General features: G+C 43.5%; 1 protein-coding gene and 1 pseudogene across 1 annotated transcript in view; one reads left to right on the top strand and one right to left on the bottom strand.

Moving 5' to 3' along the window:
• The window catches only part of Ccdc192 (coiled-coil domain containing 192), a 191,811-nt gene that overhangs the window by 52,813 nt on the left and 122,428 nt on the right, over positions 1–16,570 (bottom strand). The window contains 1 exon segment of the mRNA XM_021214973.2: positions 10,700–10,832. Coding sequence (XP_021070632.1) covers positions 10,700–10,832 — 133 coding nt within the window.
• Positions 8,416–8,516, top strand: LOC115065575 (annotated as a pseudogene).

Below are 16,570 nucleotides of genomic sequence, written 5' to 3'. Positions count from 1 at the left end.
ACAGCTGGATCTCATGGAGGCATTTCCCCAACTAAAGCTCCTTTCTCTGTGATAACTCCAGCTGTGTCAAGTTGACACAAAACTAGCCAGTACACTATCTTTTAAAAGTAGCAAATGACACTGGCATGGCTGCCTTTAGTCTCAGGACTCAGGAGGCAGAGGCAGGCAAACCTCTGAATTTGAGGCCAGCCTGGTCTACAAAGTAAGAAAGAGGTACACAGAGGAACCCTGTCTCAAGAAAAAGAAAAAGAATAAGAGCAAAGAGAAAATAATGAAAAAAAGAAAAGAAAAAAAGGCAAATGAACTTTTTTGTATAAGTTCATTAATATATAAAGTAAAATGAAATAAACACTATCTGATTGTGGCATTCTTTCTTATGCAAATAAGATAAATGCACATTAGAAATTAGTTGGCTTTTAAAAGAATCTTACTTAGCAACTTGGTATAGCAGTTTCTTCCCACTTCTATAGCACCTAACACCCTGTGACTAACAGATTAAAAAACCCTTGAAATCTGTCAATTTAGCAGATTACTGGCTTCCACCAACACAAAAGCTAACAGTGTGAAAGCTGTAGCTGAGATTTCTCCACACTGCTAGAGCCCACCTCACCAATACTTCCACCAATGGACTTGAGGTTTTGTTTTTGATGTTGTTATTGTTCTCAGTACAAAAACCTCATGCAATTGTTTCCATCTTGGAACAGGAAATTTGTAGTAACCTAAACCTGTGTTCCTGGGCCATGGCCACTTATATTTGGCTTCAGAATTAACTTTCTCTTCTCCTCTTTGACGCTGGTCAATATGCCAACGTGGAGAGGGAAGGGCTCTGAGCCCCCACCTCCACATAAGGAACTATTGGCAGTCCATAGTTGATAGAGGAGTGGGAGTCAGGAGATTTTTAAGGGGTGGGTCCAGACTCTCAAAGGTAGACCATGCTCCAGTGAGTTACCCCTCTCCCATCAGTCTTTGACCAGCATGGATTGGGTATGGTGAGTTATAAACAAACAAAAAGGAGAACATAGAGTGGGGAGGAGTTATGGGGACAAGGCAGCTGAATTTGATAAAGTATGCTATATGAATCTATGAAATTCTTAAATAATTAATTTTAAATTATACATACATAGCTAAAGACACACACACACACACACACACACACACACACATACACACACACACACACACTATGAAGTACTTGTTTGCCTCTGAGAAATTAGGTATTCTTGCTTTCTTCTACCCATGGCACCTATACACATTTTTCTACTGCCTCTTGCATCCTTTGGCTTCAGAAATTCACTTTTCTGAGTTATAGTTGACAGTTTATAGGAATCCAAGTTCAGACTGTTGCTAGAGAACCTTCCCTCATTTAGCTGACAGACTCCGTTTAAAAGTCTCTGGACTCTGGACAGGATTCCTTCCTCGTTCACTAGGAATAGTGGTGGAAAATGCGACCCCCAGAGTACATCTGGGCCACTCTTTGTGGAGCTGACTCTTGACAGTTGGGCCCCAGTGGAGATGATGCAGCCTTGTGGCAGGACTTCTGGGTGGGCCTAGAAGGTTGCCTGCTCGACCAGCCAGTGGTCCTGGGAAGATGGAAAACATTTGAGGATCAGAGTGGATGGTTTATCTTCTAGGCTTCATTTATCCCACCAGCATGGGCTAACACTTTCTGCAGATTCAGCTACACCCTAAGCAACTACTCACACATACCCTTCCTTGTCCTTTTGCTTATTACCCTCCTCTTACTTTCTTTCTCCTCACCTCTCCTTCCTTCTGCTGCCCTCCCTTCTTCTCCTCTTCCCTCTCCTCCCCTTTCCTCAGCCCCTGTCTTTCTTAAATTGTTACTGTACTGGTCTATAGCTTCACACATGCTAAGCAGGTGTTCTGCTAGTGAGCTAGCTATAGCCCAGCCTTATAGATCTTCTTTATTTCTTGGTATGTGTCCTGTGTGACTGCACTTGATTGGGGAAGCTGAAGTATAACAAGGTCGTATGATGCAGATAGTGCCTCTTTAAAAACCAACTCTTCTTTCTAGACCAGTATGTGTCACGAGGCTGTCAACTCTTCATCCAAGAAGTGAATACCAAGCTCTCCCATTTGTCACATCGAATCAGGGATCTTTTTCTTTATCTCTTTCTTTTTATCTATCTACTATCTATATCTTTTTTGTATCTTTTATATACTTGAGTTGATGGGCCTGTGTTCCTTCAAACATCTGCCCTTTAAGCCATTTTACCCACATGATCAATGTGATTAATCTCCAATCTCCGCATCTTATTGAAAACATCAAGTCCCCAAATAAAACCCAGAGGACATTCTTGGGGAGCCAAAGGAGAGGGCATCACTTATACTCTCTACTTGGTTAACAGGTGGTCTGAAGGAGGGACAGCTGCATCGGTTTTAAGAGGGGTTTGATGATAGTTTGTAGCCCAAACTCTCCAAAGCATCCATCTGCTGTCATTTGATGAAGGTGTGCCAGACACTGCTGAGTGGATTTCCTGGAAGAGAGCGCCTTTCTCCCCTGCTCTCAGCTGCAGTGTGGTTAGCAGTGTTCTGGCAGCAGGCACGGCAGTGACCACGAAGAAGTAGGAAGTCTTGGCAGCTGATCACGGCCCGTTCCCATTCCCACGTGCCTTGTCTGACATTTAGTTCATGCTTGCCCTTTCCGCCAACCTCTCTGGATATAGAACCCAAGAGACTTAAAAAAAAAAAAAAAGAAAAAGAAGAAAGAAAGAAAAAGGAAATGAAGCACTCCTTAGGGATAGACAGAAGGAAGGGAGCACCATTTCCTGATAACGCTGTACTTCCAAAATTAGTCTCCCAAACAAAGGACGGAGGGGGCCTGACGTCACCCAATTCCCACAGCTGCTTTAGCAACTGAATCCTGGCTCCCAGAGAAAGGCTTCAGAGTGCATCTTCTTACCTTCTGCTCGCTAGAAAAGAAATGGATTTCAAGAATGTTTGTAAAGGAAGAACCTAACTAAACAGCAATGAAACTGATAAGGAGAGAGAGAAGACACCATGTTCTCTCCTAATAGGACAGCAAATGGCTCTGCTCTTTACCGTGACAGGTGTACTTCTCTTTAGCCTCAAAAGCTTCCCGCTCTTCTCTTATCTGATCATGTTCCTGGGCCCTAGCCTTCTGGCACAAGGCTCAGGTGTGGACTATGATAACACCCTGTCACCTTGGCCATGACAGCTGGCTGAGGAACATCAATGCAGTTCAAGCACCGCCCAATCCCTTCCCTGACATTTCTCTACCGACGACACAAAAGAAATGGCTCCCTAGAACTGGATGTAAAGTACAGCTTTCTTGGTGACAAACATTGAGAGCCAATACTCACCATCTTAGGAAAATGTATAGCATTAATCTTGAAGAACATTTAAGATTGCTAGAACTGAGGGAAAATGTTGATAAGGGAAAAAAGAGTGTGAGGCCCCAGCCGAGACATGGGCACCAGAAATCATTAGACAGTTTCCTCAGTGGCCAGGGGCCAGCTTCCAGAAGAATCAGCTCTAGTGTTTTTCTATGTGTGTGCTGTGTCTGGTGTCCATGGCATTCCCTACCCCTTCTCTTCTCCCCATACCCCACCTTCTTACTCCCCACCTCCCCACCCCATCCCCCATCCCACCGCATGCCAGTGTCAGCTGAGTTCAAGATTCAAGGTCCCTAAGAAAAGCGAGAGGGATTGGTAATTGGCCAACCTGCATTCAAACTCTCTACAAGGGAGAAGTCACCTAGCCTGTCAGTTCCATAGAATAACGGAGAATAGGTGAACGGTCCCCAGAGGAAAATCATGCTCTGTTCCACAGAAAGGAGGGGAAGGTTGATCTGCGCAGGCCGGAAGAGCAGATGGTCAGGATGGTCCGTGAGCCAGGACGGGCTAGGAACGGGTTCCCAGGCTGTCTGCCTTAGATGGGGCCAACACCCACAGAGGAACCAGCTGAGTAGTTCCCATTCAGGGCTCAGCCTCCACACCAGCCTTGGCAGCTAAAACTTTGCTTCCTGCCCTGACTGGTTTTATTTCAGTTCCTGTCACATACAGCTAATAAAAAATCCCCAGTTAGGCCTAGTTTATCTGTTGGTCCTTTGTGTGCCTGGAGGTCTCTGAATTGTCATTTTGAAACGGAACATCATCCTTAATTTGTGCATGACACATTAGGGGGCAGCCTTCGGCTGGATGGAGCAACTTCTGTTTCTTGGGATTTTGTGCAACGGATTGCTTGTCTTTGTCGGGGACCCTTCGGGCTGTTGTCTAACCTCTTAGAGACTTCCAAAAGCAGCAAGAAGGCTTTGGCTTTGGAGTTCAGTGCGTCAGTTTGGGAATGAGTTTGGTGGAGAGAGTGGGCAGCCCATAGTGTCTAAATGAATCCATTTCTGTGAGTGACATATTAGCCCCCTGGAAAGTCTATATTGGGATACACCACCTCTTGATGCTATCATACCTGTGCCCTCTCGGCCTCCCTGCTGTTAGGTGCTGCCTCTTGTTTCTCTAAATAGAAATGACCCTACCTCAGAGGAGCGACTGTCTGTAGGAGAACATTCTGTGGTGCTGCTTGACTTTTTCTGCAAACGTGTTGGGGACTGATGCCTACTGGGGGAGAAATCCTCTTTTGTTTCCCTTAAGTATTGTTATCTATCTTTCTGTCTGTCTGTCTATCTATCTATCTATCTATCTATCTATCTATCTATCTATCTATCTATCTATCTATCTATCTAGGTAAAGGCCCCCTGTGCAGGCAGTAGGAATGCAGGCTACCTATCTGTTCTTCTCAGTAGACAACAGAGTGAGCCCCTTACCATCTAACGACACAGGTATTCAGTAGTGCTTTGGAAAAAATTTACAGTGATTTACACAGTGAGGTCCTAGGGTTGCCCTGGTCAGTTTTTGGTACAACTCTGGGTTGTCTGGTAAAATAGGACACTTTGTTCAGAAAGAAAGGTGTCTGTAAACATTTTTGGTCAAGCCATTGTTCCCTGGTCTAGGGAACGTACAGCCTTCGGGAGAAAAAAACTGTAGATAAGCACAGGGTGCCATTGCTCAAAATCTCTACACACAGGATACTTATTCAAGATGGAACTCAGTCTCATAACTATCAATATGACCACTCTCTAAATGCTCTTAATTAAAATGATTCAGTACGATCATCATTTCCGAGCAGTTTAACGCATAAACTGTAGGGGGAACAGCCATATCTAGCATTAGGACCTTTTCTTTGTCTCCCAATCATAGTTCCTAAACTTCTTCTACAGGAGCTTTGATCTTGAAGATGTTTGATGAGGGCAAGGGAGGTTTAGCCCAAAGCATCTGAGGTAAAAGTTTTCCCCTCAATTTTCTGAGGAATATAGAAAGGCAACAGTTTTATTCCCAAAAGTCATGGGATGAGTTTGTTCGGTGTTTGAAACTGAAATGTTACTTCTATTACAACCCCCTCTCCCAACAAATATGGCTAATGTTACTTCTACTACAAGTTTTCCCCTCAAAAGTGGCTGGCTCTATGCAGTTATTGAATCCAGGAAGTGTCTGTGCTGGGCTATACCAGTGTCACTGAGAGAATGTCCTTTAAATAAGAGGAAAGTTAAAAGATGGCTTAAGAGTTTATATAACTCTTGAGGACAGAGCCAGGCCAGCTGGTCATTGGTCATTGTGTCACATAAGAAAAGTTAATTAAAAAATTAAAAGACAAAAACCAACCAACCAAACAAAGTGTATATTCCTTTAAGGAAGCAAGCTTGAAATATCTCTCTTGGTTAAAAAGAGGAACCTACACACTATCAAGTGACTGCACTCACTCAACAGCAGGACTGGGTAGGTAAGATATTTTGTAAAGTAACTCTGGTGAAAATGGAGAGAGAGATGCATACCCACAGGCGTTTCTAGGGAGGATTAGCTACAAGTGTGCTAACTGAACCAATGGTTTAATCCATGGACGCTGTCCAGTTTGAACAGACGGTTGGTTGGGAGGGGCTGGAGGAGGGGACTGGTTTGAAAAAGTAGGTCACTGGGAGTGGCTTTGAGAGCAGACTTGGCTTGGCCACACCCTTCTTTCCTTTGCTCTACCCCAGCCTTCATCCAGAGAGCTGCCTAGAAATAAGAGTCTTCTGTGGCCAGGATGCCCTCACCACAGGCCCAGAGACAAAGAAGCCAAATGAGCTGAGACTTCAGAAACCATGAGCTGAAACAAATCTTTCCCCCTTAAGCCATCCCGTCAGGAATTTACTTCACCTTAACCCCTCTTCCCCAGTTGAGTAACTTAGTCTTACTAAAGCAAAGAACAGAAAGATTGTTCAGTTCCTACACATTGTGATTTAAAGAATAGACTCACCTAGTCTTTGAGAACACTAGCACACTAAGATTCCAGCTTTTCCTGGTGGTAAACAAAGCTGTAAGCGCTGCAGGGGAGGGGCTCTGGAAATGACCAAAGGAATCTGCCTTGGGTAGAGACTATGTGCACAAAAGAAAACCAACAAAGACTCTGGCTGTGAGGTTCCTGCTGTGCTAGTTTTATAACAAGGGTGTTTTTATTCTCAGCTGAACTCATGTATAAGGAAAAAAAAACCAGCTTGGCCTCTTACTGTTCTCTCAATTCGAATATGAATATGCATAAAGATATTCCTAATATTCTGGGACACACACTCTGATCCGAAAGGCAAGCCGATTACCTCAAAAACAAAGCAAACAAGGAAAAAACTGGCTTGTGCAGGTAGCAGGGATTTCTGTTTTATTTGGAAATATTCCACTAATCTGTTAGACTTGTGAGCATCAGTGTGTAATTCTGACAGAGAAGCACTGCCACCCTAATCCTGTGCCACGACCTGCTACTCACAATCAACACCTCCCCTCCGCTCAGTGTGAATTGTTATAATAAGGAGGCCAAAGTGGCAGGTGGCTACTGTGTCACCAACAGAGGCTAGAAGGGGATGCCTTTCCTCAAACTTCACTTCAGCTCTTGTGGGGTCTAGACTTATGCCACTTAGATAGTTATTTCCTGGAGCATGGGGGTGTGTGTGTGTCTTCTGTTGATAGATAAAAACAAAGCAATGCAAAACAAAAAAAACTACTTTTAAAGTGCAGACATCCCTGGGATGAACGACTCAGAAAGTATTTGATTATATTTTAATTTGACCACTAGCAGACCGTGTAGAGGTACTGGTCTGTCTTCTCCATTCCAGAAATGTAATATCCCTTTCTCCAGCTCTGTGCTTTCCAGTGGGAGCTGCCATGCAGAGGACTCTTTCCCCACCAGATTTTCCCTCTATCCTGCCACCCAGTGGTGGATGCCTTCTTATCCATCCATCCATCCATCCATCCATCCATCCATCCATCCATCCATCCATCCTTCCCCAGCCCTGCCCACACAGGAATACCCAGGAATGGGTACCCAACTCAAGTTAGACAGTCTTCTCTTGGATGCTTTCCTTACTAGTACTGCTAGGGAAATGTCTGCTTTTCTTTGTATCAGAGGTGATACGGGCAGATCATTGCTGCCTGTCGTCTGGCTTTTCTCCTCTGCTAAGATCTATGGAGACAGGGAAGTCTCAATGCAGAAAGAAGCAGAGATGGACGGTGAAGAGTGTCCTTAGGGTACCAGAGACTCCACTTCATTAGCTCACAGTACGATCTTTCTTGATTTGTTTCCAAGAATCACAAATCACCCTTTCTCCTTAAGCCCTTAGGCCTGGGGCATCTGCCACCTGACCAGAGAGCTCTAAACAAACATTTTACAAAGAGATCCAAGAAAATGGAGAAAGAGATAATATTGTTAGTCTAAATGTGTATGTGCACATGCACATGAGACAGAGACAAGACACACACACACACACACACATACACACACACACACACACACACACACACACACACNACACACACACACACGAGAGAGAGAGAGAGAGAGAGAGAGAGAGAGAGAGAGAGAGAGAGAGAGAGAGAGAGAGATGTGAGAGATGCTCTGTGGCTACATACAAGCCATTAAAGCGCCTGGATATCCTTTCACACAATAAATATTGACTAAAAAGGAGGTAGAAAGGTGGCTCAGAGGTTAAGGGCACTTACTGGTCTTGCAGCAGACCTGCGTCTGGTCGGGTTCGGTTTCCAGCACCCACATGGAAGCTCACAGTGGCCTGGAACACCAGTTCCAGAGAATCAGGCATCTTCGGACTCCTGCAGATACATGCATGGTACATACATTCACACAGGGTCACACGCCTAAATAAATAAATAAATAACCTAGTAACAGTCCAGCGATTCAGTTTTCTCACCAAATAAAAGCAACTGTGGGTCCACAATAGGCCTTTTAATGGCTTCTAAAATTGTATTTATAATCATTTACCAGTGTATCAGATCACAAAGGCAGTTTATTATTTTCTTCCCTTCAATATTATTTAAATTTTGACCCATTAGGATATCCAAGGTGTACTTACTTCAGAAGCATGTCGTCTAAACTGGAGCCATAGAGGATTAGCATGGCCCCTACACAAGGATGATATGCAAATGAAGGAAGCACCCCATGCCCTTAAAGACTTGAAAATATCGTGATAACTAACAACATATATGCTAATTGTAAACAAGTGATTAAAAGTAAACTATTTAGAAACCCAACTGAGTCCTAAAGAGCACAAAATACCATTTGAGCCAAAGTGAAAAGAATTGGAACTAGATAGGTGGCAATAACACTTCTGCAGCAGGTTTACCAAGCAGCTGAGAAGTGGAACGACTGTGTCAAGTAAGTTGGAGTCTGTCCTCCAGTGTTCTAGCATGACTGCTGTCTTCTTTTCCGTGACCATTGGAACTCTGGGATGGTGCCCCATGTAATGACCTTTAAGTTGACAAGAACATTCTCTAGTGAGTTTTGTGAGTACTCATGTTGGTCAAAAGGCAATTAAAAAATGTTTTTTTCTATGCTATTTTGATGAAAAAGAAAATACTTGTCTTTCTGTGTGTTTTGAGGAAACAATGTGATGATGCATCAATCTGTTGCATTCTGGGAAATGGCTATTCAGAACTGAAGATGTAAACCACCCTGGCAGTAGGGGCACATACCTTGACTCCTAGCATTTTGGGAGACAGAGGTAGTAGGATCTCTGAGTTCGAGACCAGTCTGGTCTAAAGGGCAAGATCCAGGACAGCCAGGGCTACACAGAGAAACCCTGTCTTGAAAAACTGAAGGAAACAGAAAAGAAAACCAAATTCATATGAAAGACTTTACCATGGAGTCGGGATGCTGGGAGTGTCCCCTTTCTGAGGCCACCACTTCGCCCACTGCTTCCTTCTCCGTTTGTTCCCAAGCTGCCTCTCTTTTTCCATCATTACTTATGAGTAAGAAAGGAAGCCAGGGTAAGGACAATGGCATGTTCCTGGCTTTGCAGGGAGAGCACACATCAAATAACGACCTTTGTCCTTGGGAACCAGAGCTTATCCTGAGATCACTGGGCAGAAAAGAGCTGCTATACACCAAAGAGAAAATGTCCTTGGTCTACTGACACTGAGAGTACATCTCTTTAGTGTGCTGCTGCCCTGAGGCTACCTGCCCACGGCTGCCTGCTCCTTTCTAACTTGGGATGACCAAAGACCATCTTTGAGCTTAGGTCACTCCAATGGAGTCTGTCTATATACGTATCCAGTAGTTATTCTGAGATGCATGTGCGAAATTCTATACTATTGAATACTAACTTGAGTTATTATTACTGAGGACACCTTGGGTGTTTTTGTTTTGTTTTGTTTGCCCTTCCTGGTGTGTATATAGTTTCGTGATAGCAGAAGTCCTTTTAGTTTTTCTAAATCAGTGTAAAGCCAGGTATGGTGGCCTATGCCTGCAATCATGGCATCTGAAGGCCGATGGGAGAGGACTGAAAGTTCAAAGCCAACTTGGGCTAGGCAATGCCCTTCTCCCTGTCTGAAATACTACCACCACAAAAACCTTTAAAAACTAATGTACACGGTACTGAATTTGAACCCTTACCACCCATATAAAATGTTGGGCCAAGTGGCACATGTCTGTAATACCTTGAGCTTGCTGGCCAGCCAGTGTAGCTGAAACAGTTACTTCAGGTTCATTAAGAGATCCTATCTTAATAAACAAGGAGAAATCGATAGAGAAAAGTTCCTGGTATCAGCCTTTGGCCTTTCACATGCACCTGTATATACACACATGCCCACACACCTATATAGCTATTATGATTGTTCTGAATTACCCAGATTTCATTCCCAAATAGCATTCCCTGTTGTTTCCTGCTTCATCTGCTGGCAAGAAATAATTCCTTCTTTCTTTGTGCCTGTCTTGGCCAACAGGCACTTATTTTTTAACAAACTATTGGCCCCATTCTAGAGCCTCAGGCCTTGGAGTGCCCTGACCTTTTGCTTACACTCCGCCCTTCCCTCTCTGCCACCCAGCTTCTCCAGTGACATTTCTTAGATGCATCTTAGCCCAGCTCTTCACATACAGAGATGTTCCCTCTACAGCTGCATAGTCATTATCTCCCTGCCAAAAGGTCAAAGGCAAATCCAGCCTGGAGTTCACAGTTCCTGTGCTGCCTCAACTCCTGTGTTGCCTAACAGAACCAGGCCAGGCCGGGCCAGCATCCTGCTAGGCCAGAATGCTGCCAAGCACAGGACCTGGCATTTCGCTTTGCTGCCAAGCAGTCTATATGCATCTCCCAGAAAGAGGGGCCAATGTGTACCGGTCACGTGGCAATACTGACCTTGAGGGAAAGGCCTTCCTTTACAGAGTGTCATGATCTTCTCATTGAGTTCCAGGACAGTGATGGCAGCCTCTTGCTTAGCTATTGCCAAATCAGTTTGTAGCTTTTTCACTGCCTTTTTGTGCTTTAGTTTCTTAAAAAAAAGTAAGAATTTCCTGTCACTGGAGATGGCAGACACATCAAAGGGATAAAAGGAATTAATGGTGTCTGGGCAAACATTGCTTCTGAAGCCCTTCTTAGGGAGGACACTTCATCTAATTCCACTCTGCATCCTCAGCTTTTTTTTTTTTTTTTTAACTCTCTTCAAGGGGGAGGGAGGGGAGGGAGTCCAATCTGGATCTGAAACCTGTGGTTTGTTTACTTTGAATAGAGGCAATTAGAAAACCTCCTCTTGTCATTTAGCCTTTACTCTAAAGATGCTAATGCCTCAGAGTATCAGGTTTCTACCCCAGTCTGTGCGCAGACTCACAACCAGAGCCTTGATTAGGCGTCCTGTCCCCCAACACATTTGAATTTTATCTGTGTTCAAATAGACTCTGGAAATACATGCCGTTACCAGAAAGTGAGGAAATGTAGATGCTTGCAGATATTTATTGTGGCATTGTAAATACAGGAACCAGGTCAGGTCGGAACCTTCCTGGGAGCGCTATTGGGAGGTATTTCCATAACTAAGGATTCACTTTGAGTATTTATGGATTCCAAAGTGGATTTGGTTTGTCAGAACTGGACTTCTGGGCAGAGTTGGAGCCACTGTTTGTTGGGACAAGCACTGCGTTTGCACAGTCCTGTTGCTTTTGGGTAGCTGCCTTTCCACTGGGCAGCTCACCTTGCCAAGTCTTTGTGGCTGATAATTAAGAAACCCAGAAAATGAACAAATAACATTGCTTGTCGGACACCAATCTTGAGATAGGGAAAGGAATGCTCAGAATGAAAGAGCCTACTCTTCCCTGGCCTCTGAAGGGCAAGCACTCAGGTCACTGGGAGTCAGCCCTCAGAGTGAAAAGCCAGTGAAGTCAATTAAGTCAAACACAGGGTTAGAGAAAGACACCGCTCTCAGGTTCTCAAGACAGGCTATAGGGCTGGGGATGTAGGGAAGTGGGAAGGCAGATGCATGAAGGCAAGGGTTTTATTTCCTGCATAAGTCAAAGGCAGATTGTCAAGTCTGGCATGCCCATCACCCCAGCAGTCCCTGGTTACTGAAGGTGTGGGTATCAGGCCAGGGCTATTCTCAACTATATATCAGAGCTCAGAGCTAGGGTGGTCTACAAGAGACCCTGGCTTGAGAAATAAAAACAGAGATGGACTGTCTTTCAGACTTAACACAGGATAAGAACATCCTGAAATCTTAATTAACGCCTTAAGGATGGCTAAAAGCAAAAGACCGATTCAAAGGAATTGTAGCAAAGGAGCCATTCTCCAGGGAACCTGAGAGAGAGGTGGTATATGGCAGGGTTTACCCCTGGCCGTCCACAGCCCAGGTACCCTCACTTCTCAGTAGCCTTCCTCATTCCACAATGACACATTCCCTGATTATCAGGAACTGTGCACTTGGCTGGCTGGCTGCTGAAATCAAGGCCAGTAAAACCTTCTACCTTCTTCTCCGATCCCGAGTAAGCTAATCACTGAAGCCATGCATGATTCGCCTTGAGAAATAGATCAGTTCCAGAAGAGACTGGGCTGCTCAGGGAATGTGTCAGGAAACATGTTCTCAGTCAGCTGTCTACTGATCTGTGTCTCCTCCTCTCAGGAGCTGGCTTCTGTCAGTTTGTTCCTAAAGACCTTGTCCACTCCAGGGCAGCAGCAGTGGCACCTGGGAGGCACTCGGTCCCTCCTGACTTTTTCTGTTGCTCTCCCAAGAGTACTCTGCATTCAGAACCATGCATTTACAATTCAGAACTTTGAAGACAGGAGAAGACAGACATGAACACTGAAGAAGGAGAGGTGATGAAGAGATAGGTATAGAAAGGGGAAAAGAAGGGAGGATGAGCTATAGGTAGAAAAAGGTCTAAAATGAAGTGCACTGGGGATTGGATGTACTGATGGAAGCAAGGTACACACAAAATTAGAGCAAGTACTGAACTGGCAGAGAAATAGGCAGGAGACACAGAAGGGCAGAGGGATCACTCTAGAGCCTTGATACATAGATGCTGGTCAGTAGGACAAGGTTCCAGTGTCACTATATGTTTGGGCTTTAAAAATATATATATTGGTGATGAACTAAGAATTGAAGATTTACTTTCCTCATGACTCCTTTTGAAAACTCCTCTCTTTTTTCCTTCTTTGAGACAGGGTCGTGCTGTGTATCTCAAGATGGCTTCAAACTCAAGATCTTACTTCCTTATAGATGTGTGAGCATTTAATTAATTCTTAATGGTCTATATTCACTTTCTAGTTGTTTGGAGGAAGACAAGTTATTTTTTTTAGAAGCTGTTTCTTAAAGTAGTCATTGATTATAGCTAAGCAAAATAATAAAAAAGGGCAACCTAGTGAGGACTGGTGAAATATAACCATGAGCTGACAGTGATATTCATTAGTTAAAGTCACATTGGTATTTTTGACAAGACAGTAGAACACAAGAGCACAAGGTATAGACACAGTGCTCTCAATAGCAACTAAGCTATTCAACCTTTCCCTATCTTGGTTCTGTCTCTATTTCTTGGTATTGGAGTTTAGATCCCTGCATAAAGTAAGAATGAGTCAACCTTTAAGCTATGCCCTCAACCTCTCAAGCATTCATTTAACACATTTTACTTTTAAAAAAATTATAACTTTTAAACTATATTGTTCTTCTCTTCTGGAAGTGATGTGTCAACCTTTCTTATTATTATACCATTGTCTGCTTGACTAATGACCTAATAGGGAAATCAAGGCTGTTTTGTTTGGAGAGGGGGAAAAAAAAAAAAAAAAAACGGTATCCAAGGGCAGTCATGACAGTTGACTCCAGTTATCTGAAGGACTGACTATTCCAGGGGAGAGGAAGTTGAGTCAATCATGTTGTTCTAGAGATACCATGAGGAACAATGGGGAGAAAACATGAGGAGGCAGGTTTTGGCAGGACATGTGAAAACACTCCCAACAATCAGAACTGCATCCATAATAAGGTGGGATGGGTCCTGGCGAGGATATGCCACTTTGGGAACGATCAAGCAGAGACAGGAGGAACATCTCCAGGCAGGCCCACGGTAACTCTGGAAGCTGGGTCAAGAGGTAATTCAGAGTTTGGCTTATCCTCCAAGTTCTTTCCACCTCTGGCTCTTCTCACTCACAGAAAGGGCACAGGACAGATAAGGAGAAGCCAGCCTTGAAGCTTGAGGGGGTATTGGAGTCACCTGGGACATTTTAAAGATGAACTTGGTATTCGTGAGAAGCTGGATAAGACCTGTGCTTCATTTAGAGTTCATGGAAGATATAACTCAAAAACATTAACTTTGTTATTTAGCTACAGGGAAAAGGTTAGGAGAAATTAAATTTACATTAAAAACTGAACAACAACAACAACAACAACAACAACACAAACAACAAGCCTAGACTTGTTGCCAAGGTTTCTACTGTGAACTTTTAGTTATTTAAACACTCCTTTAGAACAGTTTAGCATCTTTGTCTTCCCTACCCATCCCCTTTCCAGACAGAGCTGCCTGCCGTGTGGTACTAATTCATAGCTTTAACTGAGCCCTTTGGGCAGTTTGAAGAATTCAATTTGCCAATGTGTTTTTATTAGTCAGGGACATCAAATGGTTTCAACAATGATAATATTTTCCTTTGCTTTTCTTGGCATTCACTAGCTGGGCAACCCAAGTTTTGTGCTTGAATCAAATGGAGTCTGTTATGGTCTCCTTAGTAACTGGGGACTCTAGTCATTACTGAAAGGACAGGAAAGCTTGTATCTATCGCTTGGAGCTAAGTTCCTATTACTTTGCTGTTTTCCTATTTCTCCCAAAGGGTGGGAAAAGGGAGGAAATCATGTATTTGTGCAATGTTTTAAAAAGGAAATATTTATCTGTATCATATTGCTGAATGGCTTGCATTATACCAAGTCAAGAAATAGCCAGGGAACTATTTATAGAGGAGTTACAACATAAGAGCTGTTGGTGATATTTTACATTTTGGGGTATTTTCACATACTTTGAATCACAGCCTTGTACTATACAGCTGGGCTTTGTCACTTAATGGTCATGAGAAACTGGGCCAGCCACATGTCATTGATAAGCTCCATCCCTGCTGTCGTAATCAAATGAGGTAACATGTAGATGTGTCTCCTACTCAATGTTTGCAGTTGACTGGTACCTGGTTTATTGTTTTTTGCCTGAAACACATAGGGCATAGTTTAACCCTTCACTAGCACATGAATACCTCTTTTAAAAAGATGTCTCTTCCACTCTTCACAAGACATGAATCTGTAGTTATTTGAAACGAGACTTTTTCTCTTTATAATTTTCTATATGGATGCCTTGATGATGTTTTTTTCTTATTTTGTTTGGGCAGACAAAATTTAACTTAAATGTCCTCAAAGCAGACATGTGGACAGTTTGATCCTCTATTCAGCCAGTGCTGTCCTGATGCCTAGGGGAAGCTAGGGAATGCCTATGTGGAATGAGTTGGAGAATGTTCCAAGGTTCATATTCCCAGGGCAAGACGCTTGTCTCCACAATACAAACCTTTCTACCTCGTCTGAAATCTACCTGCTTCATCTCACCTCCATGCCCTACATCAAGAAGATGAAAATGTTGTCTACAGACGGCCACTAAGAAAATGCTCACTACCAAGGATGTAGGGCAGAATGAATTGGATTTGGATGTAGAAGGCAGACTTAAGTCTCTCCTTTCAGGTTAGTAATGACTGAAAGTATAGAAGGGTAGAGCTTGACTTAAGTGTCAACTGCACATCTTCTCTTGCGTCTTTATTCATCACAGTCCAAAGAAACATGAAAAGACCATCTAACCATGGCCTGCAAGCTCTGGGAAGAACATGCACAGGGCATGCAACTGTTCTTTCTTTTCATGCTGCATTGCAAGCATGCCCTTAGCCAGCATTCCCACTGCTCCCAGTGAAACATAACTGTCATTCAACTTGCCTCTCCAGGTAAATGAGAAGACTGAGCTATTTGAGTCCCACTGTACCTAATCATTGTCATAGATTAAGTAGTAAGATGGACTTGAACCAAGGTCTTTTCCGGTTTCTTCCCAAAGCAATGGGGCACATCATTAGTCAAAAGCACCATTAATATGTTAATCAAAGTTAATTAAGTCTGCTAACATAACAGACATGGATATAAAAGAGTGGTTTTGCAGTGATATGGGGAGGCATCTGTAGGATGGTTGCTATAGTAACTCCTAGAGAGCCTAGAAATTAGATGAAAGGCTTGATAAGCCCAGCTAACAATGTGGGCAAGCTGATGTTAATGTCCCTTAGTTGCTCTTTTTGTCTTCTCACTCTGACCCCACTCCCTCTGCCCCTGCTTGCTCTGGTCCAAAGATTTATTTATTTATTATATGTAAGTACACTGTAGCTGTCTTTAGACACACCAGAGGAGGGCATCAGATCTCATTATAGATGACTGTGAGCCACCATGTAGCTGCTGAGATTTGAATTCAGGACCTTCGGAGGAGAAGTTGGTGCTCTTAACTGCTGAGCCATCTCTCTAGCCCCCTTTAGTTGCTCTTATAAGGGGATTATCATCACATTTCTTTCTTCTTTTTTTTTTTATTTAAAGTTTTTTTATTAGATATTTTCTTTATTTACATTTCAAGTGCTATCCCGAAAGTTCCCAATACCCTCCCCCTGCCCCTGCTCACCTACCTACCCACCCACTCCTACTTCTTGGCCCTGGCCTTCCCCTGTGCTGGGTCATGTAAAGTTTGCAAGACCAAGGGG

This window comes from Mus pahari, chromosome 15 (assembly GCF_900095145.1).
Source record: "Mus pahari chromosome 15, PAHARI_EIJ_v1.1, whole genome shotgun sequence".
Taxonomy (NCBI): domain Eukaryota; kingdom Metazoa; phylum Chordata; class Mammalia; order Rodentia; family Muridae; genus Mus; species Mus pahari.
The sequence above is the reverse complement of the archived record's forward strand: the minus strand, read 5'-3'. Positions and strand labels throughout refer to the sequence as shown.